Below are 25,871 nucleotides of genomic sequence, written 5' to 3' on the forward strand. Positions count from 1 at the left end.
TTATGTCTTATACAATTGTCATTGAACCTTTGAAAATAGTTAATTCTCTCTATCCCGTTCCATGTCCCTGGCTCACAAAATCAGTGAGAGATGAATCTGGAATGGCTCCATAAAGTATTTGTTACTCTTTTCTCCCTCAGGGGGATGTTGTAGGTATTCTTTCTGTCATCTGCGAGGGAAAGTTTGTCTGTATGCCATATTCAAATAGGGAATATAGTGGAGGGTTGTCATTGTAGATCAGACAAATTTTGTACTTTTTACAATTTATGATTGTGTTTGTATGTCAAAGTTTAACAAATCTGAGTGCTTCATTTTCACCTAATGATGATATTGCAGATTGATGATTGTGCTTTATCACATGCAGAGTAGATGATGTGTTGTGATTTTTTAGCTGCATGATTCTAGAGGGTTGTTGTATTATAGTGATTAAATAGTTGTTCGTCAGAAATTACAGATTACTTCTTGGTGTTGAAGGGTTGTGGTGCTCGATTCTTATTGATAGTTGATTTTGTTTCTTTGGATGTCAGCTTCATAGTGATTTTTGTTTATAGTGATCATTTCTAATTGTTCCTTCAAGATAATTTTTGTTTAAACAGATCCTCGTCATACACAGCGCTCTTGAGCATGGACACTGCTAATGTTCAAGTTGTTGATACACCTTCCAAGAAGGTATTTTGGAAGGCATGCATGGAGAGGAAGTTTTTAGACTTGTTGCATGAACAAGTCACTCTTGGCAAGAAAGGTGAGGGAGGGTTTAAAAAAGAAGCCTGGACAGCAATTGAATGGAAGTTCAATGTAGAGATGAACATGACCTTGACTAAGGATAATTTCAAGAACAAACTGAAAACCTGGAAACAGGGATATAAAATAATGAAAGAGCTGAAGAATACTAGTGGCTTTGCGTGGAATGAGTCAACGCAATCAATGGATGCTGATGACACTGTTTGGGAAGAGCTATTGAAGGTAACATGGTCATTCAAATGTTTAGTATTTATTTAACAAGTTATTAAGTTAGCAACGATAGTCAAATGAGTATTCCAATTTTTATGACAACATGCAGAGGAGAGAATTCAAAAATGCGAAAATGTTTAAGAGGCAGTCATTTCAATACTATAATGACTTAGCCTTGATTGTGCGAAATGACATGGTGGATGGTGTCACATCTACAATAGCACAAGACACGGAAGAAGGGCACAATATGGATGCGACTGTAGATATTGATGATGATTATGAAGACATTCATACACAAATTCAGGCTGTTGTTGATTTAGATGATGAAGATATGAGTGTTCCCACGTCCAATAAGTGCAATGCAGCAAGTGGAAAACATGGCCGTTCAGCATCATCAATAAAGAGGCAAAAGAGGAAGAAGGCCAGTATGGCTAGTTCCATGGATGGGATGTCTCATTCGATTGATATGCTAAATGATATCCTTCTTAAGCCTCAAATTATCGAATTGGGTGAAGAGCGTAAGCTAAAAGATTTTCAAGAGGTCTATACTACACTAAAAGCCACTAGTGAACTTAGTATTAGTACTTTGATTGGGGCATCTGACACCTTTGTGTCTGATCCTAATAGAGCCAAAGGGTTCTTGATAATGAACGAAGAGGAGAGAGCAGAATACGTTCGGATAAAGTTTCTAGGGCTTTAGTAACTTTATTGTTGTTCACATACTTTTGAGATCAATTTTATAACTGTTACATGTTTAATTTTGGTTGACCACATCCCATTTGATGGATATGGGAAAGGATTTTCAGATGAATATTGTAGTTACATTAGTAAATTACAGTCACTAATATCAATCTGAAATTTATATGCTGACCGTTTTTTATGATCTCCTATATATCTATATAAATTTGTTTTGAGTGACTGGTTGTATAAATTCATACAATTATTTTTTGTGTGGCTGATGTTTATTTCTTTCTATAATTCAGGAATTGCATTTTATAATTGGTATTGAATTGGTGCATACTATTGACATGACAAAGAAGTTCAATTTGAAGAGGTAGAGGAGTTTGTGACTGGGTTTTCTTTATATGTGATGGCTGTGAATATACCTCTGTTGGGTGTTTACTCTTGACACAACTGTGAATATAAGGCCATACCAAGCTGGTTGTACTTGACAGGGACATCAACTGGTTGGTTGTGGAGTTTTGTTGCTATTATTTGCAGGGCATACACATTGTTGGAGCTATTTGCAGGTTGTATAGGTTTAAACACTCTTCTCAGATTTCTCATTGGGCAATACAAGGTTCTATACATTTGGTGGGATTGTTTACTAAGCTGAACTAGGCCATACTATGGTATTCTTCCTGAGGTTGTGTAGTTTTTTGTGACAAATCCAACTGGGATGTAGTACTAAATTATCTAAGACTGAAGTCTCAACAACATCATTATCTCATACAGAAAATTGATGCTACTTACATCATATGATATATCAGATTTTCCTTGCCAAGCATTCATGATGATGTGAATGTAGGTCAACAATTGTTTCTGTCATTCTTGCCAAGCATTCATCATGATGATGATGCTATAGCAATCTTTGTCATTTCAATACAGCAATAAGACTTGCTACAGCAATTTTAAATTGGTGCATAGTAGTGAAATGACAATCTGTAGCAAGTCTTTTTGAAAACCTTATGCAGTAAAAGTTTTATACAGCAGCCAATTGCATATGCTTGCAAATTTAGTTTAAATCTAGAACTTGAAATTTCAAATTTTTCACTGACTACAGGTTCAAAACTGTTATTGAGGAACATTTATGCTATCATTAATGATTTGATTACAATGGAGGGCAATCATGACAATGTTTTCTTGGAGCTGCTGACTGGTTTTGTTTAAAACCTGTTTGATTTTCTATACTATGACGTTTCATCTCTATTATACTGTGTTCTTTCTCCATTGTGGTTGTGCACTTGATACACTTTTTGCTTATGCTTGTCATTGTTTTTTGTTGTTTGCATGTATTTACTATTGTGTTGTAGATGGTTGATAAGATGACACAAATATTCTTGCATGTCGTTCTGATAAGTTTTCACAATGCATTGTTTTTTGATACAGGATTCATGGCTTTGACAATTCATAATTGCCCATGTGGTGTTGGGCCGTGCCATTTAAAAGTGTCACACACGAAGAAAAATCCTGGGCGCCAGTTTTGGTGTTGTCTCGAGGGGAAAAAGGTTATTAATGACATGTTATATATTGAATGTTTCATATTAATGACATGTAATCTCTTTAGTATGAACTAATGTATATTTTGTATTGTAGGGGAACAATGGTTGTGGACATTTCACGTGGGTTGATGTTCGCTCTACAACTGCACATAATGAAGGAGATGAGTGGAAAATGTGTAAGACACGAGAGGTGATCAGGGCTGACATTGGTTCAATGACAAATGCTAAAAAATATTATGAAGGACATGAGTGTCAAATGTGTAAGGCATGACATGAGTGTAAAATGTATAAGGCACAAGAGGCTGAAATAGTCTTTTTGCGTTGCCTTGTATGCTGCCTTCTATGTGTAATTATTGGCCTCCTATTTTGCATTGTATATTAGAACCTTATGCAACAATAAGTTTAATAAAGACAAAAGTTTACTACATGTTTTATGAGTTACCTCGATCTCATAATTTTGTATACAGACATTTGACAAGTTTTATGTAATGTCACGACAATTTATAAATAAATGAAGTTTTTGGAGTACATATTTTCCATGTGTAGCATTGTTTTAGTAGCAATAAATAAAATGACTCTAAAATCATGTCAAGTGTAAGATACATTTTTATCACATTTTAAATCACGCTAAAATAATGGATTAAAAACATATTTCATTCATGTTGAAATTTTAAAAAAAATTTAAAAATTGCTTATTCTGGTCATTATTCCAATTCCAGAAATGTGCAACCAAACAGTGGAAATGTGTATTCTCATAATGAATTCTTCGTGAACCAAACGGTCCCAAATCAAATCCTCAAAACTGTAATCTGAATTTCAAGTTCCAGAATCCCAAATCAAGGTTTCCGAACGCCAATTCTCGAATCATATTCCAGCAACCAAACGAGCCCTAAAAGCATCAAGGAGTCCATAGCAATTGTTCCAAGACTTCTCAACTCATTTGAAGAGGTAAGTGTTAAATTTTGTAGATTTTGTTGGGTTTTTTTGTATGTTAATAGAATTTTCATTTTTTTTTTTTAAGTTTATATTTCCAAAAGTTGAATGTTTTCTATTAAAATATAAATTGCATATTTTAATTAGATAAGTAGAAAAGCAAACCCTTGATTTTTAAGGAAAAAATGTAAACATTTATTTACAATATTTTCTAATAAAATGTAGGGTTTGCTGATTTCTAAAATACAATGCATAAGTTTGTAATTTTGTTCGTAATTTTCTCTTATTGCAGCAGCTTTCAAGTTTTGAAAACAGTAATTCTTCCCAATGCCTCCAAAGTGTGAATTTTGGAAATATACTAAAAAAAATTCTGGTAGACAAAAAGAAATGCATGTTTTGTAACAAAAAAATTCATGGTGGCATCAATAGGTTTAAATACCTTATTGTTGGCATACTTGGCAATGATGCTGACTCATGTTTATTGGAAACTCTTGAGGTAATTTGTTATGTCCGATTAGAAAAATATACAAAAGAAAAGGAAACCGAAAAGAGGCAATGGGAAGCGATAAATGTTATTGGCTCTCATTACAGCTACAACCATATTTGCATTTGTATCCACATTTGCAAGCTTTGTTGGAGATGTTTCTCCCATGCCTCCCTTTCGTCATAGTGCTAGTGCTTCAACTATGGCTCCTTCTATTGGCACTATTACCCTTAGTTGTAGAGACTATAAATCAAAGTTGGACAGTTTCTTGTGCCATACACTACTCTTAGTGCACAACCCTCACATGAGAGTATGGATTGGAACAAGGAGGTCCATGATTCTACACGAAAACAAATTTGCAAGTTTTGGTACTTTTGCAAAATTCCAATTGTTGCGGCCGAGTAATTCATTTTGACTTGATTATTTTAAGTTTAAAATTAAATTTTAAAATGTATAGTTTGAAGTTAACTATGCTTTGTCAAATGATTAATCATATCCTATTTGTGACAGGTCTCCTTATTGGCAAGGCATGATAGATGTTGTAAGTTGTAACCATTTGTGGGGCGAGCTTTAAAGCCCCTACTAATGCTGAGTTAAGTGGCCAACTCTTGTTAGAAATGGTTGATATGAATGTTGAACTAGAGGACCACAAACAGTCTTGGAGCCAAGAGGGTCACACTATCATGATAGATGGTTGGATGGTTAGGAGAAATAGAACTCCTAAATTTTCTTGTTTCGTGCAGAGGTGATTGATCATTCTACTTCCCTAAATGCATTGAGTAATTTAATTATATTATGATTTGTTGATTGATCCGTGATAATTGATAATTATTTTGCTTTCTTTCTAGGGTCCATATTCTTTAAGTCTATTGGTACTTCCTCACATGTGAAGAATGCCACATACTTATGTGAAGTTATTGAGGAATTTGTGCATGAGATGGGGAAAGAAAATGTGGCGCAAGTGGTGACGGATAATGCAACAAGTTATGTTGTTGCAGGTAAACTTGTAACTTTTTAAGTTTTGATGGATAGGCATCTATGAATTTATTTAAGATTTTCTTAACACATCTAAATTTCTAATTAACTTAAAATTGTTGTAAGCAAACTTTTGATGGAGAGACACCAGAAAAGTTTTGGTCTTCATGTGCGGTCCCATTGTCTTGACCTCATGTTAAAGGATATTGATAAGTTTGAATGGGTTAAATCATGTGTTCATAAGGCCATAAATATTTGCAATTATCTACAATCATCCATTGGTCCTTAGCATGGTGAGGAAATACATAAGGCAAAAGGAGTTGGCTTGTCCTAGCATCACAAGATTTTCCTCAAATTGCCTCACACTAAAATCTTTGTTGAAATCAAGGGCATTTTTGAGATGCATGTTTGTTAGTGAGGAGTGGATTGTCTCATCCTATGCTAAGACCACTACAGGGATGGATGTGATAGATTGTATTTTGATAAGCCAGATTAATGGACCCCCTATGCAGAGATCACCATTTATATTTTTTTTTTACTTTGTTTGAAACTTTGCAAATTTTCTTGTTTTAAATTTTTAATGCACACTTGTGACTTAACTGTATTTTAACATTATATGCAGGTCACTTACCCCACGTAGTTCTCCTGAGTTGTTGATGGGGGGAAGCTCTTTACGTGCTACATATATGAGGGCATGGATAGGGCCAAGGAGGCCATTAGATCCAGCTATGCAAGAGTTGAAGATAAGTATGGCCCTAAATCTACTCATGCATTTCCTTCAACGTGACCTTTGAAATTCCTTTGTACATGCTTGAAATTCTTCATTAAATGCTTCCAAACATGAAACCCAAGCTGTTTGTTCTCCTCTAATTTTTTAAATGAAAACCATGTTGTCCTGTATTTTGTCACCACAAAATGCAAGTAACAATACGAAACTTTTTCAAACTAGTTTCACATCTCTCTAAGTTGAATTTGTTATTCAAGTGCTTAATGTTGATATATCAATCAACTCCAATTAGCATATCAAATTCTTTTACTAAAGGCTTTCGTCAAATTTTTTTCGTTTCATTGTTTGTCAAGCCTATGCTTGATTTTTTAGGCCTTCATCGTCCTTTCATTTGTTTTTGAGTGTGTGTTTGTTGGTTTTCAATCCTTTGGTCTTGCTCAAGTCATGGCTTTCAGTTTCCCCTTCGATTTGATCTAACTTAAAGCTTAATCAGAGTTGTCAGTCAAAAGATATGGTCATTTTAGTGTCCAAAAAGTGGACTTTTTTTATGCAACAACGCGAATTTAAAATATCAAATTATATTTTTAATTTGACATTCACTTTTTGAAAAATATAAATTAAATTCACTTTATGTTATATTTTTAAGTTACTTTATCAATTAAATTTTCACTTAAAGTAACTATAGTGCACTTTATGTTATATTTTTTAGTTGAATTTGCTTTTTGATTTTTCACTTAAGTGACTATATTAACTATTTAGTTCAATTTAATTTTTAGCATTTAAATCAAATGCTCTAGTAAATATTACTTATTAAATGATATTTACATGTTATATTGTTAATATGATATGTAAATATAATTTATGTCCCATTTAAGTAATATTTTGTTGAAATTAAACTGAAATGTGCTAATTAAATCACTTAAAGTCAACAAAAGTGGACCTTTTTCATGTCATTTACATGTAAAATCCATCAAAAGTGGACATTTCATGCCATTGCATGTAAAATTCAACTTAGAATGTAAAGTTACTTAAAGGTGGCCAATTTTTATGCCATTGCATGTAGACTCACTTAAAATGTGCAATGACATCAAAAAGATGAGCTTTATAACTTAAATATGCCATTGCACCAAAAAGGTGAGTTTTCACTTAAAACGTGCATAGACCTACAAAAGGGGAGTTTTAAAACTAAAGACATGTTTTAAAATATGCAATGACCACTAAAATGTGTGTTTTGCATCATAGTGAGTTTTTAAAATATGCATTGACCACGAAAAGGTGTGTTTTGCATAAAAACTCATGTTCATGCCCTTCCAAAACCCATTCTTGGAGAAAATACATGCAAAGAGCTCTCGAGAACACGTTTTTTAGGATTTTGATTGATTTCCTTCATGGATTTTCTTGAAATCTTCTCCAGTAGGGTCGTTTTTAACAATCCATGGGTTTTCAAACAATGAATGTTGAATTTTCTTGCTAAAAAATGTTATTTTTAACTCCTTTCAAGGGCACATTTTGAAGGAAATCACCAAAAATCCATCATTTTGGCTCACGTTTTGGCAAGAGGAGTCGTTGTGGCATTTTTAGTGGTTTTCATTGCATCTTGGCTCATGTTTTGGTGTTTGGAAGTCAAAACGTTTTTGTTTCATGCCTTGGAGAATCACATTTTTTGCAAAAAGTCCCATGTGCATGCCAAAACCAAAAACATTGGGATTTTGAGCTTTCTTAGGGCACATTTTTGGCATTGGCCATTAAAAATGCCTCATTTGTTGCCCACTATAGATTCTCTTTGCAAAGTTTGAAAAGGTCCAAGTTTTTTGAAGAAATTTTCAATTTTGGAGCTTTTCCCTTCATCATTTTTGGCAGTTGATCATCATGTAAGTGGACATATTCTTTCTTGCTATTAAATTTGTGCTTATCTTGCTGATTTTATGCACATTTAAGCTTAATGATTGCCACTTGTTAAATTGTGCCATTGAAATGGTTCATTTTCATGTTTTTGGTTTTCTCCCAAACTCCAAATTCGAAATTGTATATTGAAGTGCTTTGTTTGTTGACATGTTTGAGTCATTTGCCAAAGGTACGTTTTTCTTTTGTAGTTTTTGTGTTTGTATGCTTGTTTTCCGGTTTTTCTCCATTTTTGGAGAAGTTGCAAGTTCTTTCTCGAGAACTTGAGAACGTTTCACTTCACCCCATCTTCCATTTCATGCAAAAGCGTCATCACTTTTCATTTCCATCTTCCATGTCACGACACTTCGCATCTCATTCATCAAATGTGATTGCATGTATTTCATCTCATTCACCATCTGCACGTGCATGTAATCTTATTTTCCACTTCCATTTTCACTCATCTCACTTTTTGTATCTACTCGCACGACACAATTACATGAAAAGTCTTATGTGTAATTGCATCTCCAAAACCTTTTTTTGACTTAAAGTCACTTTTTGAAAAGTCAAAAATGTCATAAGCATGTTTTCCCATGTACTTTGACTTCACTTTTCCACCAAAATGACTATAAAGTTCATTTCTCCTCAAAATACATTCTATTTTCATCTCTCCATATGCACTCTCACCTCCATGAGCAAATACATGTTTTTCCACTTTCCATGTCTTTCCACATTCCACATCTCATCCGTTATCTGCACTTACATGTAAGGCTCATTTGTTATCTGCATTCGCATCTCATCTCTCTTTTCATCTCTTATTACATGTTGCACTTACATGTAATCCATTTTCCATGCAATAACGTCTTGAAAACCCTAAGTCACGTTTTTTAAAATCAGCAATCTTCATTTGCACGCATTCCCATGCGTTCCACCTTCATGCATATCCATTTCCTTCCATCTTCATTCCACTTTCATTTCCATTCACATTCCATTTTCATTCACTGCATATGTATATGATTTCTCTTTGAGATCATTTCATTGGATATACAAAGTTTCAAATCCGTACTCAAACCATCGACTTGTATAGCGATTTCATCTGATGATGTGTTTATGTTTTGGGATTTTTGTGTTGCAACACAAGTGCAAGAGATGCCCTCACCATCAAAATCCAAAGGCAAGATGAAATATCAGTTTGACAAAGAGTTGGTTCATGTAGCTCCATCATTAGTCGTATTCATTCTTGACAAAGTGTTGGACACAGATATCAGACACGAGGACATGGCTGATTTTTTGTGAAGAGTAGAAAATCATGTTAATCATAAGATGAAGTGCATCAAGAGAAGTCATATTCACTTGGTATCTTCATTTCCCATGGCTACCGTGGAACCTGATTTCATTCTTGGATGTGCAAGACATTTCAGCCCAAAATCGAAGACAATCAAAAATGCTAATGGCAGGGTTATCATTAATCTTGATCCAAAGGTTATTGAACAAATCTTCAACGTACCACATAATGCAAAGTGTGCAGATCTGACCAAAGAACCATCTTTGGAGAGCTGGAATAAAAAAAAGGGAGATTATCAAAAGTATGTAAATCAATACTGGTCGAATAATAAAAGGAGTAATTTCTCTAAATGGCCAAAGACCATTCACAGGTCTAACTTCAAACAAGAATACAAAGACCTTATCATTCTTCTCCGCAGGGTTTGTGGTCTTAAAGATTCCACTGATTTTGAACCATGGATGTACAAATTCATCTTCCAAATCATGGAAAACAAAGAACACATCTTTTGCGAAGAGTTGATTAGCAATGCACTCTGCCAGTAGTTGCCCAATGTAGGGACTTCGGTGCCTTTTTACATGAACTCCTACCTTGTCTACATTGTTGTTGCCATGGGATCTTTCTCTGGTCTATCAATCAAAGGAGATTGTCTTTAGATTCAAGTTTGGGATTACTATGATCAGATTACTCTAGCTAATAATAAGTTCCATCACAGAAGAGTCCAAGATGCTTTCTTTGGGCATTTCCAGTGCTTGTTTGATAGATAGTTATCCATCAAAAGGGTATCTGATGAAACTTGGGAAAAGGTAAATCAATATGGTTGTACCTTTATCCAGTTTTCAACTTTTACATACTTGAGAGTTGGATACTTTAAAGGTGAGTCGTATACCTTACCTAGGTATGCTACTGATAAGATCATTTTGATGGAGTTAGTGACACAACTCATGGAAGTACAGTCTAATCAGCATACTTTGCATAGGCCTGGTTTCAGTATTTCTTCTGCCAAACCCTTGGTAATTGGTAATTATTTGATCACTTATGTGCATAAAGCAAAAAAATATGGAAGCAAAGCAGTTAATCACTTTGAAGAAGTTCAAAGCTAGATTTGACTTTGATTATTGAGAAATGAATTCTCAAATTAAGAGGGCTTTCACGCATATTCATCGCATTGAGGCTGTTTGGATTGATATGGGACAAAGCTAGATATAATGAACATGGATTACTACAAATTAACTTTGCAACAAATCATCGATCTTAACATGCTTGAGATACGTTCAGATTTCCAAATCAAAGATGATGGCAATGTTCTTGATCCGGAATTTCATCAGGCTGGTTTCGATAAAAGGTACCCTTTTCCCATTCAATGGCAGTAGAAAGAAGGTACATCTATCCTGGATAGATTTCAATCCATTTTGGCAAACACCAACAAGTGGTTGAAAATGAAAGACTTAAAAAGGGCTAATCCTAAATTGGGTTTGGATTGTGGAAGCTTTGGCCCTCCTAGAAGGAAGTCACAGCAAGAAATTGCAGGAAAAGATGGGGCTTCTTCTTCTGATGTGAAGAAGTCCATTAAATATAAATTGAAGGGCGGAAAAGGATCTAAATCATCTCAAATCCCCGAACTAGTTCCAGAATCAAAGGAAGAGTCAGAGGAATCAGAGGAAGAATTAGAGATAGAATCAGATAAAGAAGATGAGGACGAAGAAGGGGAAGTCATGATCATATCTCTCCCAAGGCATACACAAACTCATGCACCATCCATACATGAAGCACCTTTTCTGGATGAAATAGATGATGATGTGGATTCATTTTCCATTGTTTTCACACCTTCTATTCCAGTTTTAGAAGTCAATACATTGGCTTTTCCTATTTCTTCAGCCATTCCTCTCCTTCTGGCGAATGAACAATATGAACACTTGGGAAATGTGTTTGAGGATTTTCCAACTCTTACAAAGGGTCAAGTTTCTCAACTTCATACATCTCTGACAGGCTTTGAGATCTTCGTGACAGAATCCTCTCATCATGCACCTATGAATTCAGCTATGCAGACTGAATCTTGTTCAATCACGACGGAGATACAATCTGATCAATGCCAATGGTCTCCACTATACCTGCTTCCACAGATGAAAGTTTCAACTTGCCTGCATGGTTGAATAGGATCACAACGAAGAGAAGAAAAGTGGTTGTACCTCCGGATAATCTCCTTGTAAAGAAAACTAAGTCCAAATCTTTGAAAGATAAGATTGTTTCAAGGATCCTAGTTAATTCAGATAAAACCAAGTTTTTAGAAGTTGTTGAGCCACTGGTGGACAAACCTGTTGAAGAATTTACTAGTTCTGATTACAAGTTCACTAAGGTTGAAATCGAAAAGCAATCATGTTTGAGTTGTTTGCAAGATGCTCAAGATGCATTAGCTAATGTATCAAAAAATAATCATGAATTATGGGAAAAGAAGAATCAACTCAAACAGGAGGTTTCTCACCTAAATGAAGTCATCCAGCAACAATCTTCTCAAAGTGTTGTTATTATGTCTCAAACATCCAAGGAAAGAAAGTTGATTCAAGCGACCAAGTCTTGGATAGGAGAAGTCATCTCTGAAGGAGTTCGAGCCATTACAGAAATATTTGCAATTCTTAAGTGTGTCAAAGAGATGAATGAAATGAAGCAAAACTTGATTTCTTCTTTGACTCAAGAAGCAAATGATTTGAAGGATATTCTCAATGATTGGGATGAGATTGCAAAATTTGATCTAGATGCCTTGATCTCATGTGACATTCTTCCGTCATGTGAAATGTTCTTCAGATTTCAAGGACTTATGGGCTACAAAGAGGAAACATTGAGGAAACTAATTACAAAGTTGCAAGTAGCCCTTGGAGATTGCCAAGCAGTAGGAACAGGTGTCACTTATGATTTGGGACAAATGGGATGTCATGTTCTTGATGAACATGGTACTCTAATTGCAATTGAAAGGACAAGTTCAGAATATACAATCAGGATCAATACTGATTTATATTCTGAAGATTTTGGTTCTCACAAGATGAACAAGTTTGTCCTATATAAATCCTCGACAAAGTACTTGTTAGATTCTCTAGCGACAAATTCCAAGGTTGTACAATCAGCATATGCAAATGCGGTAAGGATAGAGGCCATATCGAAGACAATGGAGATTGTTGATCTTCCTACAGTGCGTGATGTCATCATCAAGTTCAAGGCACTAAAGAACAATCTTTAAGATTGTTATTCTTGTTTTTATTTCTTATTGTAGATCTAGGAGGATGAATCGCATGAAAACATGTAATTACATGTAATGCGAATTGCATGTGCATGAAAAGATGTAATGCGAGTTGCATGTGCAGTTGCATGTAACCCAATAATTTCTCTTCTAGTTAGACTACATCAAAGTTGGTTGAGTTGCTCCCACTTTTTCCTCCATCTTTTTCTCAACTCCTGTGCCTATATAAAGGAGTGCCCCCCTCATTGTAAAACCATCTTTTATCTAAATTGTATGCAAGAGAGCTCTGGAGAAATTGTGTTAGTAGAACTTTGTTTGTGTAGCACTATTTTGAGAGAAAAATGAATACAAAGGAGCAATTGAGACTTAACTTTGATTGAGTGAGATTGTTACTTGTGTGAATTAGAAGCTTTGTTTGTAATTCGCATACGTTATCTTTGGTTCATATTATCTTGTGTTCTTGATAATTGAATATAAAAAGAGTTAAGAAGCAATTGGAGTTGAAGCTTTGACTATGAGCAATTGTGGAAATATATAGTTAGAAGCTTTGTTTGTAGCTTGTAATTTCTTCTTTATTCACAAAATAGTTAAGATATCTTTACTTTTAGAAGTCTTCGTGCCCTATTAGTAAAGTTCTTTCCATATAGAAGTACGACCAGGCTTAGAGTCAAATAGGTACACTTTCAGCTAGCCTTTGAGCCAATGTTAGTTTATCGGTATTACCGTTTTCAACTTTAAATAGAAGTGTAGTTAGAGATTTCACCCTACCCATTACTCGCTCCATGAGTAAGTAGATTCTTTCCTGAAAGATAAGAGGAAAGAATATTGATAACACCCCTTTTACAAAATCTCTTGACTTTTTGCTTACCTTGAGTTGATCCAAGGAACGGTGAGAAGGGGGAGCCTTCCCTTTAAGGTAGGAGAGCTCTGTCTCACACGTTGTGGCTAGTCATCCTATTTTGTGACTAGATTTTTACCCAAAACTATCAGTTGCAAAATATCCACCCAACAACCATTAGATGAAAACTATATCCTTACAAAACTCCACAAGACAATTTAGAAGCTCCAACCTATTCAAAAAATTAAAAAAGCGAGCATGCTAATAAATTTATTTATTTTGTGATCTGGGATTGATTGCAATCTTGGTTGCTCCAATCCAATTTGGAAACCAAAAGAGGCTTTGTCCTCTAATTTCATTACTAGGAGGATTCCACCCTCTAATTTCATTACCAAGAATATTTTTGTCCTTCAAACAAAAGAAGAACACAAATGCTCAATCTTCAAGAAAGATGTTATTGTTAAAAAAATCATGGATCATTTTCTCCAAGCAAAGCTCCTTTTATAATCACTTATGTGTTACTTTTAGCTCTCCAAAAGACTTCTCTAAAATTTATTTTCTCATTATTTTAATAACTCAATTCATTCCCTAGTCCTAGTGCAACATTTCTTATATATTATATACTGAACTTGTCCTATAGACATTTTTGACATCACTTTATAGTATCAGTTCAGTGTACTTTTTAGTTTAGAATAAAACATATTGTTTTTTTATAATACTGAAGTTAGTATTCAAGCAACTTAAATCAACAAATGATTAAATTATTTTTCTAGTCCAAAAAAGGGGACATGAAATCCACTTGGTCATAAATTATAAGCAAGGTTAGTACGGGTATGGTATTTTTCATAATAGGGGATGGGGTGGTATAGGAGCACCAAGGAATTTGGCTTCTCCCTACTCAAATTTTGGCTTCTAAATGGTCTTAGCCAAACCATTGAAGAATAAGAACTTAGACAAGTCCATACGATGTCTAAGTAGGTTAGGAGGGGTTGACAAGAGTTGTTGAGTTGTTTTTAACATTTGGACTCAAAGAGGACATAGTTGAGCAAATGTTGCTTAGGGGTGGAAAACTGGTCAAAGGGATTGACCATGACAACAAATAGGTGAAATAGAGTAAAATGTCATTACTTAATCCTAAGGGATAAAACTGGACACATTTGGGGTCCTCGGTAGAATTAGAAAGCAAAAAGCAAAAAGTTGTTCATGACAACTTTGCAAAGTTGTCATGGCAACATTGACAACTTTGGTGCAACTTTGCACATAGGAGTTATTTGGTAGTTTTTACAACTGCCACACCTGCAGGAGGCTTCTATAAGGCCATGACATGCCCAAGACAAGGGTTGGCAATGATATTGTATGGAGGCATAGTGTGAAGAGTAATTTTGCAAGTAATTTACCACAATACGGTTGGAAATTTATTCTTCCAGACTCCTATGGATTGAGCTAGTGGTTTTTATAGTATGGATAGTTAGTTCTTATTGTTTTCTTACTCAATCCTTGGGGGCATAAAGGCTATAAGGCCAAATAGTGGATTTGAAGAGATCGTTAATGAGTAGGAGCATGTGGCCACCAAGAAAACAACAAGAACCTTGGGAAGAGTCAGTGTTGAAGCCTCAAATGCTCACTTGGTCAGAGAAGGTCATGTTTTCTTGGAACAGCAAGTTGGACACCTACAATGCATGGGTGTGTTTGCAAGGGTAGAAGAGTAAATTGAACTGATTGGTGAGGATCAAAGAGTAGGATAGGAGAGAGGTTATCCCTTGGATTAGGGTGAAGAAAGAGACCCTAAGAAGCTAGGAGAGAGAGGGCCTAGTGTGGACCTAAAGAAAGAGTGTTTTAGGTCTTGGTGGTTGGATCCACCCCATCATGGGGGTACTTGGGTATGTCAAACTTCATTTTAATTCTACTTTTATATTTATACAAAATCTGAAATTATGAGTCATGATGATGGTTTTTCAAAACAAGAACAGTGATAAAGTTTGCAAATATAAAGTATTGTTTTCAGCTTCAGATTTGCTATATGTTTGTAATAATAATATATGATAAATGTTAAGATTCATAACAGAGAAGGCAGACTTTAAACATGAACAAGAAGATTTTAAATCATATGACAATGAAATATTGCCAATGATAAATTTCTGACTTGAACAGTGATAAAATTTATTGATAATCAATATTGCATCAAAGTTTCAAATTGATTAGGGTATTAAATTAAGCTTGATAATGTAATGTCCCCATTTTTAGCAGGTTCCTACAGTTGGCCAGATCAGTTCACCACCGTGACCCTCATGAGCTGACACTGGGATTTAAGGGTCTCAGTTGTGTGGTTATAGGCTTTCCAATAGCCTATGGTGTGTTTTGGCTCTGTTTGAGGGACTTGCTATTTATAGAAAGTCAATATGTTGGTTCCGATGAGCTCAGGTGAGTTAGAGGAGTTGGAGGATGCTCTCGGTCTTTATTTCGGGCTTCTAGTTTGAGCTCCAAGGATCTTGGAGGGAACATCTATTTATAGTAAGTCACCCCATTAGGTTCATTCATCATCTTTCATCATCAAGATCACTTTGGCGTTGTCAAATTTTGATTCTAATGCCTCTTCAGTTGCAAGACGGGTGAACTATTATTATTATTCATATAAATACGCTGAGGTTGTTATTTTTTATAGTGTTGTTGGTTGGTCACCTCAGTATCATAGCTTGTTGGAACCGGGACGAAAAGTTTTAAATCATGGGAACAAGAAACAGTGGCCTTATGTTTCAGAATTTTAAATTATGTTGGAAAAGGTCATTTTCAAAGCCAAAAGCAATTAATAAATCAGATTATAATAGCACTTTATTATATTTTAATGTTGTGTATGGGAAGCCTCTTAAGTGAAGTTCATTTGGGAAACTTTGTGCCATTTGGAAATTACAAGTATGAGCCCATTTGATGAGTAAAGCATCTAAGTATTTGATTATCTTATTTTGCTCTTGTTGTCTTTGTGACATTTCTGAGTCTGAAGTTTGTGCCCTTGCTGAAGTATAAGGGTTTGGGATCTACAGCTAAAGTGATTGTGAACTTTTGAGTTTTATTATCGTCTCCTCTTTCTGTATCAACTGTGGCTGAGAAGCATTTATACAATTGAATATTATAATTTCTCTATTGCTGGACAAGGATTTAGTCTACAGATTGGAGTTTGTTTTGGGCGGCATTTGTAAGAGTAGACTATGAATGCCATATTGAAATTGGACCAGGCAGCTTTCAATTTGACTTTGCAATTACATTCTACGGCAAAGACCAGGTTCTTATTTTGTAAAATTCAGTTTATATTACATAGTTTGAAAGTAAACAGGTTGGCTTCAAATTCTGATTTATAATCAGCCAACAATTAAATTCCCTTTTCATTATATTGCTATATGGTTTGTTGATGAATGAATTCAGAGGCTGGTGTGAATCATTTCAGAATTGTTTATTAGCATTTGGTATTTATTTATGCAAAACTTGTAAGGCCAAAAATAAGTAAATCTGTGATCAGTTTGTTGTACATCCTGATATTGTGTTTGAAAATTTAAGACATCATAGATTCAGTGGTAATTGGTCTACTTGCCAAGTGTTTGACAAAATGTCAAACCATCGAAATGTGAAAGAAATTGATGCTTGATTTAGCTATAACCAGACAGGGTTATTACAATGGTATCAGAGCAATTTCCTGCCATCTTGTGAGGTAGGAAAGTTATTTTATTGTCAGATTTGTTGTTGCATTTAGAGTGACCAGCACTCTAGCATTTTCTAGCCATGAACAGACATAGGAGGACTAGCAGTTATAGAAGTCAATGGAGTAATGAGGAAGTTAGCGTAAAAATGAATGCCTTGCAAGAGAGGTTGGAGAAACTGAAGCTTCATGAACAGAGGTTGGTGGAGAGCTTGTTGAGTCCTGTGACAGTTGAGAGGGCAGCGAGGTATATGGCTTCCGCCTTTAGAAGGCCGACATTGAGGTTGCAGGGAAGGAAGCTTGAGTTTTCCCCAACAAGTGTCCATGATGCTGATATACCTATATTTAGTACAACACCTGCTAGCCCCATCCACAGAGTTGATGATGGACTCATTTCATAGAGATTAGTGGATGTGTTAGTGCCCGTGGTGGATAGCAGTACTGAGCTTCAGCAGGTTGAGGCTCTCAGAGTAGTTGCTACAGCTAGTTCAGAGGCAGTTGATGATGTAGTTGTCACTGACTATTTAGATTCTCCCAAGGAAGGAGTTGTTATTGGAGACTTATATGTCAACTATCGTAGTGTTGCTCCAATGCAGGAGGTAGTTTCTTCCATAGGTGGGACCGAGGCATGTATGGAGTCACCTAGCTGTGATGTTGGTGATCTGGGTGTTACAGCAGAGTTACTAGATGTGGATTCATGTTCTAGTTTTATTGATTCACAGCTTAAGTCGTGTCTGCAGAGTCCAGTGTTAGCAGTTGAGGCTTCATTGAGTGATGCAGGAGCATCCAGAGGTATAAGGGCAATCTTGTGTCACCCAAAAAAATGTACTTAGACTTAGTTTTTGTTTCATGTCTTTACATTTTTGGATACCCATTTGGGTCAAATAAAGGTTCCAACTCTCACAGTTCAACTATCAGTGTGCTAGAAAATCTCGAAAAAATAGGAGCATGCAATTTGGTCATCATTTTGGTGACCTAGAAGGTGTGAATTGGCCAGATGAATGTAATTGTGATTTAGAGCATTCCAGAAAAAGAATCAGGTCAAAAGGCCCCACAGTTTGAAAGTTATTGCAGTTTTTCGGGTTTTGGAGACCTCCTAAGAATGCTTCAAAGTCAGGTTAGGGGCATTAAATGACCTCGAAAAGGGCCGAAAAATGGGGGACGAGCGAAGCTGTCTCTGGGCTATAGAGCGCTTCGAGATCTTTCCGAAAATGTAAACGGTTCGTCAATCGGAGCTACGGTTCAAAAGTTCTGCCTCCCGGAAGTTCGGTTACCGTTTCTGGATTCTTCTAGATTTGCACCGACTTCTAACGCAGCTTCTAGAACCTTCTATTTGGTCGGTGGATGCCTACTAGCACTTTCTAGAATGTACTCCTAGTCCTTAACCCTCCGGGGTCTATTTAAGGAGATTTCTGGAATTGTAAAAGGCAGTTCGGAGTGGAGTTTGAGAGGAGGTACTGAAAGGAGAAATTATCTCCAGATTTATGCTATTGTAAGCCCTTAGGGCACGTTTTGAAGTTTATTTTCTCTGTACTGTTTGTACTAGCTTATTTTCTCAGTTAATACAATTTCCCTTTTTTTCTGTTGTGTCCATTTTGTTCTTGGGTTGTGTCCCCATCATTGGGAGATGTGGATGCAGATAGTATGGACACATCTAATGATCCATTTGATGATGCTATGAGTTGTACTGGGTATGACACCTCTTGTCAGATATTAGGTGATGACTCTAAGGAGTTTTTGGATGGGTCCCAAGATCGATGTTTGAAGGATCTTTATAGAGAATCTGAAATTATACTTTTATATTTATAGAGAATCTGAAATTATGAGTCATGACGATGGTTTTTCAAAACAAGAACAGTGATAAAGTTTGCAAATGTAATGTATTGTCTTCAGTTTCAGATTTGCTATATGTTTGTACTAATAATATATGATAAATGTTTAGATGCATAACAGAGAAGGCAGACTTTAAACATGAACAAGAAGATTTTAAATCATATGACAATGACATATTGCAAATGATAAACTTCTGACTTGAACAGTGATAAAGTTTATTGTTAATCAATATTGTATCAAAGTTTCAAACTGATTAGGGTACTGAATTAAGCTTGATAAACAACAAGCTGATATGCAAACAAAAAACTGAAAAAAAAAATCAAAAATCTTAATCAAGGTCCTTAGCTATGATGCTCCACCAAGTGCCCGTTTGGGATACGTGGGTGCAAGTACCAAGGGTGTGGGTACGAGTATCCATGCAACCTTGATTATAAGAAACAACTAGTAAATGTTTGGACCAAAGGGATACTTGGGGTACTTAGAGCACCGGTATGGGTACAGGTACGAGTGTTTTTCACAATAGGGGACAAGGGTACTTGGGTATGTCAAAACTTTATTTTAATTACACTTTTATATTTATAATAAATCTGTAATTATGAGTGGTGACAATGGTTTTTCAAAACAAGAACAGTGATAGAGTTTGCAAATGTAATGTATTGTTTTCAGTTTCAAATTTGCTATATGTTTGTAATAATAATAGTATATGATAAATTTTTAGATGCATAACAAGGAAGGCAGACTTTAAACATGAACAAGAAGATCATAAATCATATGACAATGACATATTGCAAATGATAAAATTCTGACTTGAACAGTGATAAAGTTTATTGTTAATCAATATTGTATCAAAGTTTCAAACTGATTAGGTATTGAATTAAGCTTGATAAACAACAAGCTAATATGCAAACAAAAAAATCTGAACAAAATATGAGAAATCTTAATCAAGATCCTTACTATGATGCTCTCAACCGAGTAGCTGGTACTTGGGATACGTGTACCCGGTACTTGGGATACGTGTACTCGGTACTTGGGTACATGGGTACGAGTACCCATGCAACCTTGGTTTTGACATATCATCTAGGCCACCTTTCTTGAATGGGGTTTTTCTCTTCTTGAACCATTCACATGGGAAGTTTACAAGGATGATTATAAGCATCACATAAGAACTCTTGGGATATGATACTCACAAACTAAACAATACTCACAGACAAGAAGTAGCCCAAAACCAAAGATATGGTTTAGGGCAAGAGTGTTGCCGAATCGTCTTTGAGAGCCGCTACAGGTAGGGTGATGTTGCTGAGTGTGTCCACTATGAGGTCTCACAAATCTGATGTGACCCGAAGGAGGGTCAAGTGATAGCTTCATCCTCCAGATGGGAGTCACAAGCGTGAAGAAGGAAGTGATAAGTTGATCTGAAGTCGGTCTCAACGAAAATCGAAGCTATAAAGTGTGATCTCAAAGCCACATGGCCTCTTGGAGATAAAGTCCGAGGCACCACTGGTCAATGTATCTGAAAAATGAAGAAAGGGATCAGTACTCTCTAAACAAGTAGTAGAATCTCTCCTTGATCTTGTAGTATATGGACACTGGAAAACCGAATGAGTGTCAGATTTCGTCTCCCCAAAGGGGCAAAGGCAATAGATTCTATCCTCTCTGACAATCAGGTGGTTAATTTGTATACGTAACCAATGGGAGCCCACCCTAAAAGATCCCAAAGATATACAAAGGGAGTCAAGTGATGAGTGAGGTACCAAGGCCGCACAATGACCTCGTCCTAGATATTGATGTAGTGTTTGGTGTAGAACGTCATCCTTGGACAAAGCCCCCCCCGGAGGATTACTCCATGTCGCAGCAATTATTGTCTACATATGTCAAGCTTGATGTGCTCATTCAACTCTTGCTAAGAGGGAAGGAAGTGAGCAAGGGCAGCTAGGGAGAACTAAAGGGGAAGACGATCGATCTCAATCCTAATCGAACCAAGAAGGGCATAGGCTTGAGCAAACCAATAGTGAGTTCTACTTGAGAAATCAGAACCCACAACCACCTCAAAGGAGCAATAGGCCAAGTAAGAATATCTATGACAACCCTTAATGGAGTCCTCGAAGCTCCAAATCTGATGAAGAAACCAAACCAAATCAAAGATGGTCCCAAGTCTAAAAGGATGAGCCCCAAACTCGGCCAAAATTATATTGTACGGGGTGCATAGATGACATCTAATAATGGCCCAAGGAAGGGTCTTGACTCTAGAGCGAAGCCCAATCGGAATCCAAGAGAGAGGGCCCCAACACAATAAAGTTGTAGAGGACGGTTGATTTGACTGAAGAGTCCAAGAGGGACATCATGGTCATAGTATCCTGGAAATGATGTCTGAAGCATTGTCTCCCAAGCATAGCCAGGGAATCGAGCCCCATATTGACCTAAGGTTGCATAGTAAGTCTCATATTAAAATGGGGGTTGGAGAACTGCCCCAGCTAGGTATAAGAGGATGTGATCTCAACCTCAATGCCTTGAAAGTAGAAATGAAGACGCGAGACCATAACCTGAGTCTTTCCCAAGTTATTGCTAACTCCCACAAATCACAAAAGGAGGCCAACCCATCAAGAAGTTGTTGGAGCCCCCTTAAGGAAGAGGCCGAAAGAACCACATCATCGGCAAATAGTAAAATGGAGATCAAAATGTGCTATAAGTACCAGCCATCACCAAGGAGCAAAGTCCCAAAGGAAAGCCTTGAGCTCATAAATGTAGATACTGAAAAGAGTGGGGGAGAGAGAGCATCCCCGCTTCACCCCAAATCTGCTCTAGATAGGATCCAAGAATCCCTGTGGAGTCCCGAATCTGCCAACAACACTCTCATATAATCTCATAATCTCAACCAAAAGAGTCTTAGAGACCCCGATGTCTCTAAGTCTCTAGAAGTGAGCCACTTGAGGGATGGAGTCAAAAGCTTTGCAAAAGTCTACAAAGCAGCAATAGACTTTCGTCGAGCGGTGTCGAGCCCCCTTACTGATAGTACGTATAGTCAAGATATGGTCTGTAGTCTGATAATCTGTATTAACAAATCAAAAAGGTGAGAACAATGACTTTCCTCCTAGGACTAATTTCTAATTTGAAAGTTGGGACTCTTTTTCAAAATATTCAAGTTGTTCATTCCAAAATAAAGAAAACTTTTTGAGTCACACTCATGTCCCCAAAGTTGCCAAGCACTTGGGGGTCACTAATACACTCTGCAATTTGCAACAATATATTCAATGGCCTTATACACTCATATCTCCAGAGTTGCCAGGCACTTGGTATGAGAGTTGTATCAGCAGATCAAAAAGGTGAGAGCAATAATTTTCCTCGTAGGATTAATTACTATTTGAAACTTGGGACTCTTTTTCAAATTAGGCAAGTTGTCCATTCCAAAAGAAAGAAACTTTTTGTGTGACACTCATATCTCCAAAGTTACCAGGCACTTGGGGGTTGCTATTACAATCTCCAATTTGAAACAGTATGTTCAATAGCCTTGTATGCAATCTTATGTCTCAAAACCTCTAAGAACTTGTAAGTTGTGTAATATAATTAAACCAAGCAACAAGAAGTTAGGATTGTATCAATCACTGTCAAGGTCATCTCATCGATGGGAAAGATATCATTTTATTTTGTAGGTAGTTTTCCCATGTCAAAGAAAGGACATAGTCAATCTGTGGTGGAAGGCCCATATAGCAACATGTGTGATCTAAGCCCATCCAAGAAACAACTCATGGGTAAGGATGCAACTGATTTGTATCTCTCAAATATTCGATTACATTTAGGCATTCTTAAGAGTATCATATGAGCTATAGACTCAAGGTTACTTGCTAAAATTTTGTGCCCCTTACAAGAGAAATTGACTGCCCAATAAAAAAGGCCCACCACTTGTCATCCAGAAATAGCTAGACAATAGAGGTGGTTAATATGACTTCAATTCACTTGCTATGTGGATATACTCAAAAGGATCCAAGGGCATGTGGGATGAATCATGAAAGTCTTGCGTATATCCAACACTGCTACAGCTAGATCATATGCTCATCAATGAATTTGTCTACTTTTGAGGTTACTTGCATCCAAGCCCACTCAGTGTTGCAGGACAAACAAAAGAGAGTAAATAAAATGTTACATCAGAGTTTTAAAAGGTAAGAAAGTCCACTGAGTGTATCCAGAATATCCATCTACAAGTGCAAAAGAAGTTGAAAGAGAGTCAGAACAACTACAAATGATGGCATGATCAACACCCCACCGAACACAAGTTTAAAATAGGTGACAATGTATGGTTGTACTTGGGAAAGGGTAGACTTCAAAATTGATCCCAAACACAGAACCTCTGAGAATGGACCCTATGTCATTCTGAAGCAGGTTCATAACAATGATCTCCCACATGTTTTGCCACCATATATTTGTTTGTATCCTCAAGTTAGATGAGGATAAAGAAATGGTTTTACCACCAATTTATTATCTTACTCTGGTTTTTTTTTTTTTTTGGAAAAACTGGAGCATAATGTGGTTCTCCAAAAAGAGGGTTGATTGTCACATAGGGCGCTCATGAGACATGGGTGGTTGAATTGAAGGTGCAACTCCCAACTAAATCTAAACGGTATCCAAAAGAAGAATAAAAATCCCCCCACCTTATGAATCTCTGAGGTTTTGGAGACCTAATGCCTCCCAACTGGGAAAGTATAGTCTAGAAGCAAATCCAAGTCAAAAGCATAAGTTGGGTGTTCTTCAGTTACAACCATGATTCAAAACACCGATCAAGAGTACTTTGCAAAGGAAATTGCATGTTATCAGTTTCAGAGCATAAGGATCTGGTATGCAGGTTAGGTGCAACTTCAGATAATCCAAAGGATCTTGGAGAATACAATTGACATATGTGAAAGTTTTTACCTAGGTTTCTTCTTAGATTGGTGAATTTGTCGTTTTCCACTGCATGCTCATCGTTACTCGAGCAAACACACAATCACCCCCAGCAAAAACAGCAATTTTGTCACAGGAAACACAAGGTTTGGAATGTCAAGGGTTTTAAGTTTTGACATTTCTCTTTGACTTCTATGCATTCATTTTCATGTTTGAAAGCCAATACAATGTGTAAGAACATATGACAAGTGATCTTGAAGATGGTGCAAGAGGTGCCACTCATATTTTTCTCGTAGAGTTTCAGAATTGTCATACTTATGAATGTCACAATTGAAAAGAGTTTTATAGGAAGAAAATTAGACTCAAGGTTATACGAGTCTTGTCATATTTGAAGCTTAATTGGTCATGTATGAGATTCACTATAGTATACTTAACTATATTCAGAGTGGGCATGAGAAGGAATTAACTCTGTCTTGCTCGAGTTTTCTAACCCAGTTTGAGGTCTCTCCAAGTTATCCCTTGTGTTCAGTCATTGGCATGTTTTCATTGTGTTTGTTTTACTGTTTTCTATGTTCACGTGATGTTTCCAATTCCACGAGACCTGCTGAAACCACGTAAGAGGCCTGGTGAAATGAAATGAAAGGTTTTAATGTCCATGGGACTAAACAATATATGGACCGCTGAGCAGTAACTGAGATCTAATGTGCATAAAACAGCCACTTGACAAAGCTGATGAAACTAATCATGTGGTATCGCAGTTCCTTCTTGAGATTAGATGCTCTACTTATTTTTCTCAGAAATTCTGCTGTTTTAATTAAACTCGCTTCTTCGGAGGAACAAAAAAGATAGGCACCGATATGCTATGACATGTCGGGGACGTATAAAAGTTGAAAGAAAAAGCGTGGTGACAAAAAAAATTTATACATACCCAATTAATGTGGAGAATCCCCCCTCTGGGATTAAGCTCTGCGGCACTCCATACACCAACCAATTTCTGAAAAGACCTCAGCAATCTGAACAGAGCCTTCTCTGAATTTAGCTTCCTTGTCCATTCGTCCAATCTTATGATTCCCTTCCACTCAACGCAGAGGTTCCTCCATAATATATCCATTGAGGACAGATGGTAAAGGGATTTGCACACAAATCCAACAGTTACCAAATTTTCATAACCGAGTTTATTCAGTATTGAGAAGATTACTCCCTCTGGAAGTTTCAGAAGATGAGGCATATCTTCGGCTTCTGCAACTGCCATGTTGATCAGAAAAGAAGAGAGCTCCAACAATCTTGGAGAAGACAATATTACCTCTGTGATTTATATATGCAAAACATGTAACGAGCGTTTTCAATTAAACAGAGGATCGGTGAAAAGGCAACGACACCAATTTGTGCTGTCCTATAGCGGGTGCATCTCCTAGGTGAACGTCAAAGGAAGGCCAGGCTCCAAGCACGTCATAAATGAAGTAACAAATCGACCTACTAAAGTATTTTATAATAATAAGCAGTTTCAAAATGAAAACATCTCTTTCGTTTTTTATTTTGTTGTGTGGGGACAAGCAGGTACTCCTTCATTGGAAAATGTTACTTTTGATTTGGTTGTAGACCACCAAAAAAACCAGAACACATAATCTCTTAGAGAGGTAAAATATTAGGTGAATAATTATATAAAATATTAATAATAATATTGTTTAAATATTAATATTAATAATAAGGGGGTTAAAAGATTTGGAATAGAGAAGTCAACATAGTCAAAGAATACTATATGAGAGAATTCAATTACATTTATTTACGATGAGCAAAAAGTATGACAATTAATTGTAAAAATGTAAATGACTCTCTCTATGTAAGTATATAAATTTTAATATTTAATTGTACCTTGACTAAAAGACTTTGTAGAATTAATAATATTTTTAATAACATTACAAGTTAGCACAAGATTCTATTATGTGGCATGCA

General features: G+C 36.3%; 1 protein-coding gene across 4 annotated transcripts in view; it reads right to left on the reverse strand.

Moving 5' to 3' along the window:
• LOC149558698 (putative F-box protein At5g39460) overlaps positions 1–25,485 on the reverse strand; it is a 208,028-nt gene extending 182,543 nt beyond the window's left edge. Inside the window, exon 1 of one of the 4 annotated variants that reach the window (XM_089832799.1) lies at positions 24,847–25,485. In XM_089832799.1, coding sequence (XP_089688925.1) covers positions 24,847–25,170 — 324 coding nt within the window. In that variant the 5' untranslated portion in view covers positions 25,171–25,485. The remainder of the gene's footprint in view (positions 1–24,846) is intronic. The other 3 variants (XM_089832797.1, XM_089832798.1, XM_089832796.1) reach the window with 3 other exon arrangements.
• Positions 25,486–25,871: the final 386 nt, after the last annotated feature.

This window comes from Cupressus sempervirens, chromosome 5 (assembly GCF_028749045.1).
Source record: "Cupressus sempervirens isolate cs-2001-9-10 chromosome 5, ASM2874904v1, whole genome shotgun sequence".
Lineage (NCBI taxonomy): Eukaryota > Viridiplantae > Streptophyta > Pinopsida > Cupressales > Cupressaceae > Cupressus > Cupressus sempervirens.